Here is an 18831-nt window from a genome sequence, read left to right as displayed (position 1 = left end):
CGCTGATGTTAAATGGTGAGAAGATTAAAGCCGCTACAAAGAACTTTCATTTTGTGTTGATTTTAGCGACAAAAGCAGTAGTGTTTTACCAGAATGAAGACTAAAGTTCCCATGAGCTCTAGCGCGTATTGTCATAAAGACGTTTATCTGGCTCAGACTAACGTTTTTTTGTCGGCAGTTTTAGGCAAATTACTTTAGAAAAGTATTTAAAATACTTTAGAACAGCCCCTTGCAGAAAATCGTTTCATCTGTGGTCCGACCCGACCACTGCCTCCTGGTTTCACTATTTAGAAACAGCTGATCCTCACACCAATGGGCTCATTTGCTGTTGTAGGTCACACAGAGACATCAGCAGAAACCAGAGACTTTGGCACATCCAGTTTAAAATTCCTTGTAGGGGCTTTAAGTTTAATATTACCAACAACATTGACAATGATAACAATGAAACAAGGCAAATATCTTTTTGACATTTTCAAAGACAATAAACTCTCCCTGATCATCTGGTCAAAACAAACAGCACATTCAGTCCTCAACAAGTGGCTCAGCTGATATTACAATGAATTGACACTCATGCATTAGCATATAATTCACTCTTATACTGTATATGCCATGGCAAACATGAATTTGGACGGACGGAAACTAGCTTTGAGCTAAATCCGGCACACTTAACAAGATGCCACGGCGTTAAATTGTTCATTAATGTGCGCTGTCCTTGAAAAATAAACAATAAATGAAATGAAATTAAATTTAGTGTCTGAACACACATGAGGTGATAGTGTTTGCCCCCCGGTGGTAAGACATGCCAATACCCAAAGAAAGACAGCGATGCCCTGCGGTTAAAGCTTTGTAGGAAGTGTTGTACAGTTGTGACTGCGGCTGACTGTGTGTGTGTGTGTGTGTGTGTGTGCAGTCACCTTGGAGCCCTGTGCGCTCTGGTAGATTTCAGGCAGCGCCATCAGAGTGTCTGCAGGAAGGTCCTGGTCCAGAACGCCGTAGACGAGAGGAGGGACGGAGGTGAAGATCAGGTTGAAGAGAATGAGGACCCAGGCGTTGGTCATGACGCTCCCCGAGAAGCCGCAGAAGAACTGATACCAGAACAGCAGGTTCACATACATCTGCCGAGAGAGAGACAAGGGATCAGGACTCTCCTTCCTCTGGGAATGCTTAGAGGTTTCAGGGTTTTGGAGTATGCTCACTTCTAAACTCTCATTGCTTCTATCCCTCAATATTTTGCCATCCCCAGCCATATTCTTGCTAAATGATATCTCTATTTGCATTTGAAAAGTGCACAGATTCAGATTGTCTTTGCTGGATTAACAGCAGCAAAGAAATGAGTGGCTATAGGTGGAAAACCATGGGCTCTTACTGTTTTGGATATTGTATAAATGGAGTTATTGACCGCCCGACTACATGGTGCAAATGAGAAGAACATTAATAAATGGTCTCAAGTTGCAGGTGTGCTCAAAGACATGATTTAAAGGTGCATTGTGTAGGAATTCCTCCCATCTAGCGCTGCGGGTGTATATCGCAAGCAACTCAATCGTATTTTTCATGCTGCATTCACGTGAAATTGGGCAGACGGCAGACGGACGACAGCCGCTGCACGTAACGGCATAAACAAGCCTCTATGTGAACAAGTGGTCCGTCAGCACGAGGCAAAACAATACACGTGACAATGTTGTCATGGCGATGTCGTATATCAGGCCGTCTGCCTGACTGCATGTGAATGCAGCATCAGTGTAATGCTCCATTCCCCCTCACTGCACTGCGGTGACTTTTCTTTTTTTCTTTTATTGTTACTTATTTACGTTGTGCATTCTATGTACACAAAAAATGAAATTATGTTTATTGTGTGCAACTGTTAAATGGTCCATAGACAAATAAATCATTGATAACAAAAAAGAAAAAAGAAAAAAGAAAGCAAAAACATTTTTTAAATAATAATAAAAAAGAATGGTTGTTAGTTGCTTTTCCAGAATTGTTTTCACAAATGAAAAATCCTGGCAAAAAAAAAATCTCTTTTGCCTTTTAGTGCTTCCATAGCTCTGTCACAAAAACAGGAAATGTACTGGGCAAAATGGTGTCTGATGACAGAGGGCTGTGAATGTGACTTGTGATTAGAAGTGTAATTACAACAGTTGTGTGCTAATGCTGTGAGTGTGTAGCTATGAAAGCAGAGTTGGATGGTGACTCACCACGTTCTTGTAGATGAAGTAGAGGATCATGTTAGCCAGACGAGAGCAGCACCAGTGACCGTGGACCAGCAGCAGCTTGCTGAGGTGTTTAAACCTGGAGATGGCAAAGTCACTGGACATCACAGCCTGAGGAAACACACACACACAACATACAACATACCACAGTGCTCAGGAAGAGATGCTCTGACTGCTTCACACACAACAGATGTGTTAGCCACAGACTGATGAACCCACAGGGATAATACACATAGACACATAGATCAATCAGAGTGGAGAGTTAGACGTGTGTCCTTCAGACTCTCAGATTTAGGTAAAAAAAAAAAAAGATGTTGATTTAAATAACCTGGAAAATTGCTGCTTTTATATTTATTTATGTTCCATATAAAGACATGTATGCCAACACAACGAGACACAAGAACAGTTTCTACCGTCACTCTGTTCAACACCCGATTCTGTCATACATGATGGTCAATAACCAACTGATATCATTCCACCCACTTCCTCATCATTGAATGATTTCATGTCCCACTGCCATATCCTGCCTACTATAGATATTACAATACAACCCTGCTGTAAATCACATACATATACTGTATATATATTTATCCAGTATTTATTTATTTTTATCTCATTGCACTACCAACTGTCCACCTAAATCCACCTGCCACTTTACACAATTATATTTGTACTTGTACGTGTTCACTGTTGTATTGTGTTATTGCTCAGTTGTTATTATACGTATATGTCTTTATATATGTATGTGTGTACACGTGAGTGATGATAAACCAGAGTCAAATTCCTTGTATGTCTGCACATACTTGGCTAATAAACGTGATTCTGATATGTTGTGTCAATGAGCCTGAAGTCACAAACATCATCATGTCATATTGACATAATACCATTAATGTTGTCTGTGTGTAGACGGAATCTGAATATATATATTTAACCATTCCATTAGCTTCATGTGGAGACAATGACACATACTCGATGTTTTTACCCAAACTAAATCAGACATACAGTACATCCTAATTCTAGCAGTCTGTAAAGTCAATGTAGAGCTCAGCAGCAGACACCAGTCCTCACTGCTGCAGCTCAATGAGGTAGTTGTAATGAAAAATAAAATGTTTCTGAAGAGCTGGTCTGGTGTAGTGGGCCTCACCTGCATCCCCTCCTGACCAGATATCCCGATGCCCACATCAGCTGTCTGAATCATGCTCACGTCATTAGCTCCATCACCTACGGGACAAAAGACACGTGTCACTGTCCTCCAAGACTTACTGTCTGAAGATAAGTCTGTCAGTAATAGGGATGTCACAATTATACATTTTCTTGGTACGATTATTGTCAGAGAAATAATCACGGTATTATGATTATCACGATTATAACGCATTAATTAATTTCAAAACACTATGAATGTGTAAAATCAAATATAGTCAAAATATAATTACATTACTTGTTGTTTACACAAAATATTTCAAGTATCTTTTAATATATAACCAATTCTTAATCCACAGGGGAAGTGTTTGAAATATTCAGGTCATAAATTGTCATCTATACCAAATGTTTGCGTTTATTTTAATCATTTTTTGTATTGTTTTCCTTTTTTTTTATTATTAAAAATGACATGCTAACATTTAAATTCCTACCATTTCAATGTTAATGTTAGTTAAATGGACCAGTTATCTGTGAATTTACCTTTATTTTGGCGCCACATCTGCCAATAAGGTTCCAACATTATCTTTTTGTGAAAGTGACGGTATTTAGGAATCTTTACGATCAATTAATTGTGGCGTTTATTACCATGGTTAATTGTGAAAACAAGTAATCGTGACATCCCTAGTCAGTAACACTGGATGACTCAACGCGTGTTTCCCACTACAGCCTGAGTCCTTACCCACAGCCAGGGTCATGACTTTGAGATGGTCCCGGATCAGCCGGACCACCTGGCTCTTCTGCAGGGGAGTGGACCTGCAGCAGATGACTGCCTTGCACCTGCAGCTCAGCTGGAGGAAGAGGCTCTGCAGCTCCTCTTGCAGGGCCCAGTCCAGTGTCTGTCCGTCTATGACCAGGATGAAGCTCCCCGTGCTGCTGGATGAGGAGGACGTCTCCTCCTCTGTCCCCGCTGCAGTCGGCTCAGTCAGACCATCCTCTCCACCCTGCACCTCCAGCCTCAGCTCCTCAAGAAGGGCTGCACACGCCTCCTGATGGAAGACAACAATTATATGGCAAATGCACTTGTGATTTATTTGTTTTTTCAGAGCTTCAATTATAGGAGAATTCTGGCCATTTTCGACCCCTAAATCGTTGTCCTGATGGTCACCCAGTGTTGGGGGGAGCAAAAAACACGACTACAATTGCTGCAGGCAAACCAGAGTTACACCATGGCGAGACGACGCTAGGGATAGCTACAACGCTAACCCATGGGGGCAATTCTTTCAAACACAACAAACACTCAGAAAACAATCAAATATCTATGGTACATGACTGGAATCCTTATGACACACCACTGAACTCATATAGTGTACAGTATTAACAGTATAAACTTTGTGTTTTTGCATGTAGTCACTCACCTCAGATAGCCTAACTCTGAAACATCCTGGAAAGACATTACTATCTGATCACAGAGCGCCTGCTCTCCCCGCCACAGAAACAAACACTTTTTCCTTCTCGTGATGATTTCTATACAAAGATAAACGGTCGGCGATATTATGGACATTACCACTGCACTGCTCGATGCTTGGTGTTTCATATGGATTCCAGTCATGTACCATAGATGTTTGATTGTTTTTTGAGTGTTTGTTGTGGTTGAAAGAATTGCCCCCATGGGTTAGCGTTGTCACCATCCCGAGTGCCAGGTAGCCATGTTGTAACTCCGGTTTGCCTGCATCTATTTTAGTCGCGTTATTTGCCCCCCCAACACTGGGTGACCATCAGGACAACGATTTAGGGGTCAAAAATGCCCGGAATTCTCCTTTAAGTACAGTTTGCATTTCATAGAATTCATTTTAAAGCAGAAGTAAGCGATCCGGTCGTTTTGGCTAATGCTGCGTTCCAGGTAGGCTTTTGAAACCGTAAGTTACAGCGTCAAGTCACAACTTACGACTTTGTAGCGTTCCAGGCAAACCGAAACTCGTGTTTCTCCGACCTGTTTTACCTGTGAAAGTCACTATAACGGCCACTCGTAACTTCCGACCCGTGAACTCGTACCAGATCGAACTGGTACGACTTCACAGGTCGGAAAAACACGAGTTACGAGTTGCCTTGAACGCACCATAACTTCTTGTCAGCCGACGGAGTTAGCAGCCCCCGCCCTCGTCATGGATCTATTGGTCCTCGTCCCTACGTCACCACATTCAGGCGCATCCCTTGGCTGCACACACAGCCCATCATGCCGTTCTCTCTCCTCATTGGATAAAAATTGTAGGATACAAGAAAAGTTTTCTCCTCGGCTCAGAGCAGAGCAGAGTGACTGACAGACCCGTGTTTCGGTCCAAACACTCTATGTAAGTGATTGCTGTCAGAAGATATAACTATTTAAGACTTATATTAACACAAAAATATCGCTTACTTCTGCTTTAATTAGATAAAACCAATTAAAACGACTTAAATGACATCAGCGTTAGATACATTTAATAAGCCAGAAGCAGAGGTTGCAGCCCTCACACACTGACCCTGCTGCCACAGTTGGCCGTCAGCAGCTGGTCACTGGGATGGAGCAGTCTGCAGGCGTAGGCGATGTTGATGGCTGTCTCCTGTTTGTCTCCGGTCAGGACCCAGACTTTGATCCCAGCCCTCTGAAGAGCCTCGATGGTCTCTGGAACCTCCTCCTGCAGCCGGTCAACAATCCCTGTGGAACCTGAACACACACACACACACACACATACACACACACACACACACTTTGAGTGGTGCTGCTTCCTGCTGTCAGGTATGAAAGCAGCAGCAGCAGCAGCAGGTCAGTGCTGGTGCTGGTGTGAGCTGCGGTGAGGCTCTGGTACCCAGCAGGGTCAGGTTGGTCTCCAGTCTCTGAGCCGACTCCAGCAGCAGCTCCTCTCTGTGCTCTATGCTGCTCTCTGCCAGCAGGTGGCGCTTTATCCATGCTTCATACTCCTCTTCCTCCAGGACCTGCCATGACAGCAGCACACAGTCACTCCCTGTCCCACTGTCAGATGGACAGTCTTTTTCATTCAGAAATGTTATTTAATAGGATAAACCCCTTGAGAGGAATCCTCTCGTTTTCGAGGGGGTCCTAATATACATTACAAACCAAAAAGAGACAAGACACAATCAACAATCTACAAACATACAACAACAAAGACAACAGACATCAACACAGACATAAAAGAAATGAGTACAAGAATGGACACAACCTCTCGATGGCCGCAAATGGCCATAGCAATAGCCTAAATAAACTAAGAGAAATGTAAAATAATAACATAATATTCAAATTAAAAATTACAGTGTGTTACAAGAAAAAAAAAAAAAAGATATAAATCATCTGAAACATGTGCAATTTAACTCAAAATAAGAAGACACAGAATATTTAAAACTATGAAAAGAGGTCAATGAGCGTACAGTCTGTCCCACATGAGAAACACTGTGCATGACATCAGAGTTATAGCAAGTTGATATTTCATCTTCCATCTGAGTATCAACCTGAAGACACACAGTGCCTCCTAGGAAATTAAAACTCTGATTTTAATGGTGTTAATAAAGTAATATGTATTCGTATTAATCTGATGTGGCCCACAGAATTGTATACGACCTTCAGTGTAACTGGTCAATGAACTACAGATCCACCTGTGTGTGTCCCTGTCTTATATCACTGAAATAGGTTAGAGTGATTTAGAGAGAGGGTTGGACTAGTGACATTGGTTGAAGCCAAAACATTTTGCAACTGCTTTTTCCAAGAGCAGATGGAAGTAGGACTGCAACTAATGATTAATCTGTCAATTATTTAAATGATTAATCGATTAGTTGTTTGGTCAATAAAATGTAAGAAATATCAATCAATCAGTGTTTCCCAAACCAGATGACGTCCTTAGAAACTCGGTTTATTGTCATAAAGGAACAAAGAAACCAGAGATATTTACATTTAAGAAGCTGAAATCAGAGAATTTGAAAAAACAAAAAAACAAAAAACTACTTCGATTATTAAAACAGTTGACAATTAATTTAATAATCAATTATTGTTGTGATTAATCAATTAATGTTGCAGTTCTAGATGGAAAGAAAGAAAAAAATACCTATACATAGAGCTCCAGAGCAAAATGCAGATAAAGATAGAAATTTCAAATAACTTAGGTATGCAAAAGCACATGGGCCTGTATATCACTGCTGTGTATGTTAAATAATGATAGTCTAACCTCTCTGAGCTGAGTCTTACCTTCTTAGCGAAGCAGAGCGTGCGGAGGCCTTCTCTGGCGTAGCTGTCCAAGTGTTTCTGGGTCTGCTCTTTGATGTGAGCGTGCATATCCAGAGCCTGATCTGCACCTGAACACATTTTTTTATTATTATTTATTTATTTATTCATTCATTTCGGACATGTTAGTTAAATCAGACTTCATCACACATCATCTCAGTTTCTCAAGTCATACAGTCACATGGCCGAAAGGGACAACAGGAGAAGCAATAGCTTACAGTGGGTACGGAAAGTATTCAGACCCCTTTACATTTTTCACTCTTTGTTTCATTGCAGCCATTTGCTAAAATCAAAGAAGTTCATTTTATTTCTCATTAATGTACACTCAGCACCCCATCTTGACAGAAAAAAACAGAAATGTCGAATTTTTTGCAAATTTATTAAAAAAGAAAAACTGAAATATCACATGGTCATAAGTATTCAGACCCCTTTAAATTTTTGCTCTTCTCCCACGATTGCTCAGTTTGGCTGGACGGCCAGGTCTAGGAAGAGTTCTGGTCGTCTTCCATTCTTCTTCCATTTAAGGTTTATGGAGCCACTGTGCTCTTAGGAACCTTGAGTGCTGCAGAAATTCTTTTGTAACCTCCAATGAAGGAGTAGAACCATCTCAAGGAGGATCAGAAGAAATGGACAGCATGCGAGTTAAATATGAGTGTCACAGCAAAGGGTTACTTATGACCATGTGATATTTCAGTTTTTCTTTTTTAATAAATTTGCAAAAATTTCTACATTTCAGTTTTTTTCTGTCAAGATGAGGTGCTGAGTGTACATTAATGAGAAATAAAATGAACTTTTTTGATTTTAGCAAATGGCTGCAATGAAATAAAGAGTGAAAAATTTAAAGGGGTCTGAATACTTTCCGTACCCACCCATCTAGTCCTGCCTCCGGTACCCTCAGAATACATTCTCTTCATCACACACACAACAGAGGTCTTCAGTCAGCACCCTGTGGGCTCTCCCTTCATTCATGCTCCTGCTGTAAATTACCTTTAGGTGTCTCAGACAGGTCCATGATGACTGAGTCAGCCCCCTTAGTGTAAACCACCACGTGTCCTGTGATCGGGTGTCGGACCACCACCGACATCCTCTTCCTGTTGGAGTCGAAGGGCAGGACGTGAAGCAGCTGGACGGCCAGAGACCCGATCCCCGGCAGGTCCACCAGCAGGCTCTCCGCGGAGCGTCCTCTCAGGGTGCAGCGGTAGGCCCGGGCGGCGTGGACCAGCGCCGCCTCGTCCGGACTCTCCGCCTCGTACAGCAGCTCGTCGTCAGTGTCGTTATTAGAGTCCACTTCCGCACCCTGCCTGGGAACGTCAGGTTGTGTCTTTATGTCCTCATCCTCGTCCGTCCCTCGAGCCTCTGCCGCTCCGCCGTGTCCTCCCTCTTCTCCGGGAGACGACTCCTTCGGGTGGGGGGGCTCCAGGGGTCCATCCGGGGACGGGTCCGAGCCATCTGCTGCGCTGCTGTTGGGGGGCGAGGAGACGGCGTAGGAGCTGGCCTTCCCCCAGGTGAACAGCCGGCTGGTGAAGTTGCGAGGGCTGCCTTTGGTCTGGGGAGGGGACAGCGTGGAGAACGGAGAGAAGCTGAAACGCTGGAACATCAGCTTGATTTCCTCCAGAGACCTGAGAGGAGTACGAGCTTCAGGCACCTGGAGAAGAAGAGGAAGGAAAACCAAGATTGTGTAAAGAGCTGTACAGTATGTGGAACTGCTTCAACACCATGTTCATGATGCAGAAGCCCCATCACATACATTATATTACATTACATTAGGTAACAAACCATGCACCTGAAGGCTACATGCACATCAAGTAACAGACTCAGTGGTGGTTTAATGATGCTGAGGGATCACAGGGAGGTCAAGGATAAATATTAAGGAGATTTAATTAGACACTATCGCCACTAATTTTATTTTTAACTAGGGGTGGGCGATATGGCAAAAATATCATATCACGATTTTTTAAAAATGAAGTCACAATTTCGATTTCATCACGATCTTAAATCGAAAAAAGAAAAACAGACAATTTAGGCCAAAGAACCTTTCTGAACAGATTTTAATCTAAATAGTTGCAGTTTTGCCAACATGTGCAAACAACGTAAACATAGTAAAAGGTAAACAACAACACTCTGATAAAGTGGACTCTTGCAACATAAAAGGTAGCTTTCAATAAACATGAAAGTAAAATATTAATGAAGACATTACTGTTTGTTTTATTCAACACAGTCATTTTAACAGGATTTTAAGTCTATCAAAACACTAAATAGCTGATTGAAAAGGGTCAAATAAAAATACAAACTAAAGTAACTGTTGTTATCTCTTTTAGCAAACTTTGCAAATGTCCTTTGTTTGCGCTTTGCAGCATAGAACTGCAATTTATAGAATGAGCCCCAGACGATCCTACGATCTCTGCACTTTGGCAGATCGTCTACACACTCTAATCCTTCACGATCTAATATCGCCATATCGCCCACCCCTATTTTAAACCTAACTATTTATGACCCATGGACATAAACAGTCAAACACAAAGCAAATGGACATAAATGTTGAAATAAGATAAGAAATAAATTACAACTAGAAACTGTTGAGCTATTAAAATGTCTATTACTGTTCTTCTGAATTGCTCAAACACTAATTCATGTTGTAGGAATCAGTCACTGAATTGAACATCCTTTTGACAAAACCATAAACTAGCTTCACCTAGTAAAACACTATTTGCAAATCTCAGTCACTCCTTTTGCAAAACTCTAACACATTCTCATGCAAGAAAAAACAGTTGTCACTGTGATGCACTTGTGATGCATAATGGTGGCAACACATAAACACAAATAAAACACGTGTCATCTGTTAAACACAACGACTCAAAATAGATCATCACACTTGTTTCTCATGATGTGAAACCAATATGTGAGGAAGTGGTCGTCTCTGATGAGATTCAGGCTTTTGCCATAGACCAGTGTCCTTGTGCACAGAATGACAATGAGACAGGCAGCAGATTCTCTGTGTCCACCATCATCCACTGAACTGCGAAATCTTTACTTTACTTTTGGAGACGGAAAATGCATGTGCTATACTGTAATGTGATCAATAAACATTTCTCCATGAGCTCCATGCCCTGAACACTGTGCTGTCCATTTCTGGTGTAGTGTGTAATGACCGCCCAGCAGTGTTTCTATTTTGACTGATAAGTGCAAGATCTGAAAACACTGTTCCGGTGTAAGCACAGTGAATGTAGTGTGAGAAAAGAGTTTTGTGTTATTGTGTTACAGTTTTTCTCGATTGTTTACACACATTTTCTGAAAGTATGCCTCATACTCTCAGAACTCTACGCACAAATCCAAAAACACACACACAATGGGCAAAACCCCTCACTTCTTCTGCAAAATGGAACTTTACATTCAAAACAATGTTATTTCTTCTCAAAATGCTTCAGTATTTTAGTCTCAAATATAATAATTTTGATGGGATGACGCTAACATGTAGCTCACCTAGTAGAGTAGCTCTCTTTGTAGTCAAAGACTTTGTTCGAATCCTTCCATCAACATGCCATTTTGGTGATCAATGCATTTCCTTTTCTCATCATCATTATGATCACTGCTATATATATCGGTGTGTGTGTGTGTGTGTGTGTGTGTGTGTTTGTGTTATGTGTGGCCTCTCTCTGTTTGGTTCCAGTTCATCACTGCCTGTTTCCCTTTTATGCTAAAGCTCTGATTGCTAATTGTAAAACTGTGTGACAGGTGTTTACCCATGTGATGAGTCAGTGTGCATAGTAGGAAAACTAACTTTAGAATTTTGAATAACAGTGTGTTACTCGTGAAAACAAGAGATTTTCTTTATGAAAATTGAGCCAAATGCAGAGAATTGTGTGTAGTGTTTTGAAAGAAGTGTGTTTTAGAACTGCAATTTGAGTGTAAAGCAGGAATTGTGCTTGTAGTTTAGCAGAATTGGTTCAGGGGGTCGGTGCATGAGTTACATGTTGAGGCCATTGTGTCTCAAGTACCAGAAATTGTGTGTAAACAATTGAGAACAACTGTAATACACTTGTGAGAAAAGGGCAGGAGGTTCAAAAACTGTTTTAACTTGTGAACAACTGTAAATAAAAACTGAGCTAGATGCGGTTTAGATACAGGTACATAGTTTCCTGGCATTACAGTAGGGAAAACTCAACCTTAGTGTATTTAGTGAACATTTATTTGTAGTCATTGTTAGTATTGTGATGTTGTTAACTAGAAATTCAACATGATTTTAAAGGGATAGTAGCATTTTTTTAAAGTGGGGTTGTATGATCTACACATAGCCCCTAAGTACTTTAATTGCAGTAGCAGACTCTCTGCACTCCTCCCGTTAGTAACGCCAGCCCATAGCCCTGCCCAGAGATTTACAACATACATTGTTGTGAACAGACCCAAAGAAACGGCCTATTTTCGTGGGCCTAAAAGAGAGGTTTTACCTGAAAAAAATACACAGTTCCATTGTTCACTATAATACAATTTTTTCCAGCCCCTCAAAGTGCAGGAAAAACGCAGTTTTTATTTGGACCTAACCAACTGCTGATCGGCGGGCGCTAACCCTGGGCGGAGGGATACGTGAGTTGGTTAGGTCCAAATAAAAACTGTGTTTTTCCTGCACTTTGAAGGGCTGGAAAAAATTATATTATAGCGAACAATGGAACTGTGTATTTTTTTTCACGTAAAACCTCTTTTAGGCCGCGAAAATAGGCTGTTTCTTTGGGTCCATTCACAACAATGTATGTTGTAAATCTCTGGGCAGGGCTATGGGCTGGCGTTGCTAACGGGAGGAGTGTAGAGAGTCTTCTACTGCAATTAAAGTACTTAGGGGCTATCCCTTTAAGTGCACACATGAAAGTGAAGAAATCTGTATTCGTGGATCTGGAGCTCAAGCAATGAGACCAGGTTTTGGATCATGTCACATTCCTGAGGGTTTGTGGTGGTCAAACTACGCTGAAGACTAGAAAGCAGATGAGACAGAAAGCTCTGATGTCTCTCTCCATGACATTTATAGAATCTGACCACACTGCAGTGCAGAGTGAAGGTTCCTCTGTATAGGATTCACACAGCGGCTCACCGACCTTCACTGTGACTCACCGCGTGTCGAGGCTGGCTGGGCGACGACACCACCACGCTGTTACAGATGGCCAGAGCCAGGAAGAAGTCAGTGATGTAGGTGAGCTCCAGGGTGGACGGGGTCCCGGAGGAGCCCTCCTTCAGCACAGGAGAGCAGAACCAGTTCAACTTCCTGAGCAGCGCGGGGTCTGGGACCACCTCCTTCTCCTGGACACAGACACAGCAGGAAAGAGCTCACGTTAAAGGAAAACTGCTTCTTCTGACTCAGAAGGTCAGGTCAGTGATCAGTTCATGTAGCAAACACGATGAAATAGACGAAGACGCGATGGTACCGTCGCCCAAAAAAAATCGCGTGTATTGCGTCGCAAAAAAAAAAAGTCGCGTATACCGCGTCGCGCGCCTAATCGCGTCTTTGCGTCACGGCCTTTTACACCGCGGACGTAACGAATAAACGGTTACGGTGTGAACGAACAACATAGAACAGGACCAGACGTGGCGTTGTTTCCTCTTTTCACCGACAGCTCCACTCTCCCTTACTTACACTAACTACTGTTATTGTTGAGGCCAGAGAATTGTGGGATTTGTAGTTTTTGACCAATCGCAGGTTGTGCTCTTTCTTTTTTGTGATTTTCCTGGCTCACACATGTATTTTTTTTTTTAGGGGCAAATGCGAGTGAAATGCTCGCCCATGGTGGGCATAAGAAAATGTAAGACCTGTCTAAAATTATTTAAGACTTGAACACAATAATTCAACAAATTTAAGACATTTTAAGAGATTTTCAAATTTTAGACTTTTTAAGACCCCGTGGATACCCTGTTATTTCATATAAAAGTTTAAGTGCATACATATTTTATGATGCTGTGTATTTCAGGTGTAGGTTAATATACACACACCTCAGGAGGCCTGTCATTGATTGGTTAAAACAAGGTAATCAGTAGATGGGAATTAACGTCAGATTTAGTCACAGATCACCTTCAAACTCTCCTTGTCATGATATTTGAATTAATTATACATCAACACCAGCATCTAAATCATATCTGTTTACTGTCTCAGTCTAACTACATGAACCAAACATACTAAGTTATATGACACTTGTTTGATATTGGATATAAGAAGTAGATCGCAGCGCTTCCTGTATATAAACACACAGAGAGCAAAACCTCTTCTCAAGGCCCAAAAACTTTTAACACATTTTCTGCTTTACACACATTTCACAATTCAAAATGGCTCTTTTTAAAGCACTGAACACAGTTGTCTGCATAAGACACAACACTCTAAAATAAAGTCACATGTTTGTCATTTCAAAACACTGCCATTCATAATGACACTACATGCCCTGGTCAAACACCTCAATGGTTAATTGTTACCACTTCAATCAGGAAGTAAGCTAAACTGAAAGACCACAGGTAAGCACTTTTTTTGTTACAACAACAATGGAAGACATTGCAGAGAGAGGAAGAGGAAGAGGGAGGGTGAGAATGAGAGGGGGAGGAAGTTTTTCTATATTTTCTTTTTCAGTTTACTGTTTTGTGAGCGTAGTTTTGTTCACTCCAATGTAATCTGCTGTGCATATGTTGCACTGACTTGTCTTGAATTCTCTACAATTACAACTATTTTAGTATTATGGCAAAGAGATGAGAGTGTTTTTCATTATGCCCACCAGTGTGTAGTTGGTTGGACAAAAATCTGGAAATATGAATGAAGTGTGTTTGGTGCAAACGTTTGATTTCGATAATGATATGTAGTTTTGGTTGCAGTGCTTCACTTAGCAGGATATAAGAGGTATTCTGCAGTTTGGTGTGTGGTTTTGTAAATTGTGTTAAAGCAGAAGTAAGCGGAATATTTGTGTTAATATAAGTCTTAAATAGTTATATCTTCCACTTTCACTCTGCTCTGCTGTAAGCCGAGGAGAAAACTTCTTGTATCCTACAACCTTTATCCAATGAGGAGAGAGAACAGCATAAGGGGGCGGTCCTCTCTGTGTGTGCAGCCAAGGGATGCGCGTGAATGTGGTGACGTAGGGACGAGGGCGGGGACTGCTAACTCCATCAGCTGACAGAAAGTTAGCCAAAACGACTGGATCGCTTACTTCTGCTTTAAGTATTTTGATAAAACCAGCCTAGTTTGCAAGATTGTGTTTTAGCAATTGGAAAAAACTGAAATAGTCCCAAATCCATTCAAAATCCATTCAAATGGCATCTGTAAAATGTAAAAATGGCTGTGTCTGTGGTGCAGGTGAACATGTGTCTGACCATGCGGCTGCAGAAGGCACTGGTCCTTGGCTGGACGTGATTGGACAGTTGGTCGTCCTCCTCCTCTGACTCAGCAGTGAGCGTGTGGAGCGACACGGAGCTGCGGTTGCAGCTGAGGGAGCGACAGCTCAGAGATTTCCCACTGCAGCCTGACTTCAGAGTGGCCGACTGACCAGCCGACCTGTGCTGCTTCTCCTCGTACATCACCAGCCTCCGAGCTGCAACACACACAGATGCCCAGCAGTCTAAGTACACACTATTAAGCATCAGTTAAGCATTAATAAATACTGAATTCTTCATTTATAACACATGAATACTCATTAGTATATAGTTTATGAATACAGTTAGTGCTTATCAATTTTTAACTGTGATTACAAACTACACACTAATGAGTATTTATGTGTTATAAATGATGAATACAGTCATTCATGCTTTACTAATGCTAAATAGCGTGTACTTATTATAAAGTGTTACCAAGTTTTTTTTATTTCAGGCAAAAAGTGAAAGAATGTACCGTACAGAAAGGTATGAAACACCTCAACTAAACCGGACCAGAGATCGTGTGGCATTAAAATGTCCAACAGTCATTGAGCTGTGGACCATCAGGTCAACCAGCTGAGGAAGGTCAGACAAACTACAAACTGACTTCAGATCTGTGATGTAAAATCAACTCATCCTTGAGGTTGTCCACAGGTCTGGGACAGGATGTGTTCATTTTATTCATTTATTATCATCATAAACATTGTCATGTTGCTGTTAAGACAGAGTAAGATGTCGTTTCAGTTTTGTCAAGCCAGTGGTTTATCTGACTTTAAGTGTCTCCTCTATGTAACCTGCCTCTGTAACATTATTCAGGAGATTAAATAAAGCCCGTCCCACACTAGACCTCACTAAGTAGTTGGAAACTGATGTGGATCCAATGTAAATGATGTCACATACTGTTTAATCTGAATAATTTTGAAAGAACAGCCAATGGGAAAAGACCATTCAGAGTTCAGATGGTCCAGCCAAAAGACACATCTGGGTTGATACATCTAGTTTTAATCATCATGTTTTCATGACATCAGAAGCTCAGAGTGTCCTGTTCACACGTCTCTTGTAAGACTGAAAACTAGCACTCTCCTCTTTACCTAGAGAGTGTGACTGTGACTCTGATGTGAAGTGATCAGCTGATCATTTGACCAGAGACGACCTGTCACTGTGATGAACTGACAAACACCAACTCCACAGCTGACACTTTGTTTCTGTGCTGTCATCAGCTTCCTGGCAGAGTTAACAGCCATTAGCATCAGCTGATAAGACCTGTCACTGGAGCTGATGGCGCTGACAGTCAGGCCATGGATGCTGCTGGGTGGCAGGAGTCCTGCTCATGCACTCGTACACTTGAGCTGCTGTCAAAGAGAGCAGCTATGACTTCTCTATCTGCACTAGGGATGTCACGATTACTTGTTTTCACAATTAATCGTGGTATCAAACGCCACAATTATTTAATCGTAAAGATTCCTAAATACCGTTACTTTCACAAAACTTTGATGTTGGAACCTTATTGGCAGATGTGCGCAAAAATAAAGGTAAATGCACAGATACTGGTCCATTTAACTAATGTAACATTGAATTGGTAGGAATTTAAATGTTAGTGTGTCATTTTTAATTAAAAAACAAAACAAAAAAACATTAAAATAAATGCAAACATTTGGTATAGATAACAATTCATGACCTGAATACTTAAAACATTTCCCCTGGGGATTAAGAATTGGTCATATATTAATAGATACTTGAAATATTTTGTGTAAACAATGAGTAATGTAATTATATTTTGACTATATTTGATTTTAAACATTCATAGTGTTGTGAAATTAATTAATGCATAATAATCGTGATAATCGTAATACCGTGATTATTTCTCTGACAATAATCGTACCAAGAAAATTTATAATCGTGACATCCCTAATCTGCACTAAGGCACCTCTCCACGTTGCTGCTGGACCTCTGGCCTGATTGGATGATTCCTATGTGAGCGACGTGATCGGAGCTTACCGTTGTCCTCATGGGGATACTCCACCCCGAAGATGCTGCAGCGGCGGAACACCATCTTGTTTTCTGTGAGAGTCCCCGTCTTGTCAGAGAACAGGTACTGGATCTGCCCCAGGTCCTCGGTGATATTGAGGGCCCGACACTGGATCCTGGAATCCAGCTGCTCGTTGTAAAAGGTCAAGTCGTTGTGGATGAAGTAGATCTGGCCCAGTTTCACAATCTCAATGGACACGTACAGAGAAATGGGAATCAGCACCTGTTGGACAGAAACAGAGTCCATGTGAAACTATAGACTGATCGGCTGTGACTGATCATGTCACAGATACACAGAGAAACAAGTCAACGTCATGTTGTTTTCATGTCAGCTGTCAACTCGGAGAAACATAACAGTGTTTCCCCAACAATTGTATAATACAACGAGAGCCCCTGCCAGTGCAAAAAAAAAAAAAAAAAAATTAAGATGCCAAAAATAAGTGACGTATCCATTCATTATGGGATGTTGAAGGTTTGTGACAAGCTAACTATGAGGCAGTCGAAATAAAGAAAAAATATAACGAGGGCGACGGACGGCGCTCTACTCTTTTTGAAAAGTGAAGGACGCCGGTATGTGAAAAGACTTCTGTGACGAGATGTAGAATGTGTTTTATGGAAGAGAAACACACATTTCAAGACCACTGACTTGTATCATCAGAACAGACATAGTATGGGTTTTTTAAGCCTCCTTGAGTGTGTGTGTGTGGGTGGGGGGTAATATAAGAGTAATATTCTCAGCTGTCATTCCCACTGTAGGCTGAAAATCACAGGACATGTCTGTTTGTACAAGTCAGCGGTGTAAAGCTCAAGCATGAGCATTGTTTGCTGAACAAGCTCTTGTGCATGAGCTGTGCCTGTCACGGTGACGACAAGACCACCAGAGATTTGCTCAAAGCCTAGAAATAGTCACGTTGCCCCCAATAAACGTGCACTTAATAGAAGGGGGGTGGGGGCAACATCTGCCATTAGACTATCCTATCCTATACAGTATTTGAATGCCGATATAAATTACAGACTGCTGCGCCACCTGACCGAACCCGACTGCGCCAATATAAGCCATCCCACACGCCTCGTCTGTTTAGAGTTTTTTCCGTGGGTACCACCAGGCCTGAAAAAAATTAGGGGAAACACTGCATGATCCACATTCATTTCAGTGGGTTCAATGGTGGTGGTGCAGTAGAGCTGACAACATCACAAAACACTGTGTTAGTGATATCACATCATCTAGCAACACATCACATTGGCCAGTCACATGCAAGCACACCGACTCGTGACCTTCATTATCTAATCAGTATGTGAACTAACAATCCCACATCACTCAGAGCATCATAAGACTACAAGCTGTAAGCAGCAAGAAACAAGTCAGTCAGCCAGTGTGTACTTCAATCAGAGTGTATAATGGTTGATAGGAGACCTGCAGCACAATGATCATGGTCCAAAAGACGTAGAATCCAGCCAGGGCAGGATTTGTCTCCCCATTGATCTGGAACACGGGGTCTCTGAGGTCCTTCAGCCAGAGGCCGTGACCTGAAAAACACCAGGATGTTCTTACTCCGACCACCGAACACTGATTGAAGTGACTGTGTGGTGAGGTGAGAGCTGTGTGGTGTCAGTGCTGTTCACACCTATAGCAGCAATCAGACACATGATGATGAGCAGGACCACACACCACAGGATGTCTGTGTTGAGACGCTTCTCCAGCCTGCTGCGCTTGTACCTCGGCCCGCTGTTGTTCATCATGGCTTTGGTCTCATGACCTAGAGTCACACAGTAACAGACACAGATGCATGACAATCACATCATTACGTTTACACA

General features: G+C 41.7%; 1 protein-coding gene across 2 annotated transcripts in view; it reads right to left on the bottom strand.

The window, feature by feature from the left end:
- The window catches only part of atp10d (ATPase phospholipid transporting 10D), a 38118-nt gene that overhangs the window by 2988 nt on the left and 16299 nt on the right, over window positions 1-18831 (bottom strand). For both annotated transcript variants that reach the window (XM_085768340.1, XM_085768342.1), the window contains 13 exons: window positions 18642-18773; window positions 18431-18543; window positions 16987-17239; window positions 14950-15167; window positions 12718-12903; window positions 8605-9262; window positions 7582-7688; window positions 6194-6320; window positions 5867-6051; window positions 4090-4396; window positions 3355-3431; window positions 2196-2321; window positions 915-1115 (listed from right to left, as the gene is read on the bottom strand). In XM_085768340.1, coding sequence (XP_085624466.1) covers window positions 915-1115; window positions 2196-2321; window positions 3355-3431; window positions 4090-4396; window positions 5867-6051; window positions 6194-6320; window positions 7582-7688; window positions 8605-9262; window positions 12718-12903; window positions 14950-15167; window positions 16987-17239; window positions 18431-18543; window positions 18642-18773 — 2690 coding nt within the window. The remainder of the gene's footprint in view (window positions 1-914; window positions 1116-2195; window positions 2322-3354; window positions 3432-4089; window positions 4397-5866; window positions 6052-6193; window positions 6321-7581; window positions 7689-8604; window positions 9263-12717; window positions 12904-14949; window positions 15168-16986; window positions 17240-18430; window positions 18544-18641; window positions 18774-18831) is intronic.

The sequence above is a fragment of the Trachurus japonicus genome, chromosome 22 (assembly GCF_045865225.1).
Source record: "Trachurus japonicus isolate A0001 chromosome 22, Traja_1.0".
NCBI lineage: Eukaryota > Metazoa > Chordata > Actinopteri > Carangiformes > Carangidae > Trachurus > Trachurus japonicus.
Note: the sequence above shows the minus strand (reverse complement) of the source record. Positions and strands in the feature narration are given on the sequence as shown.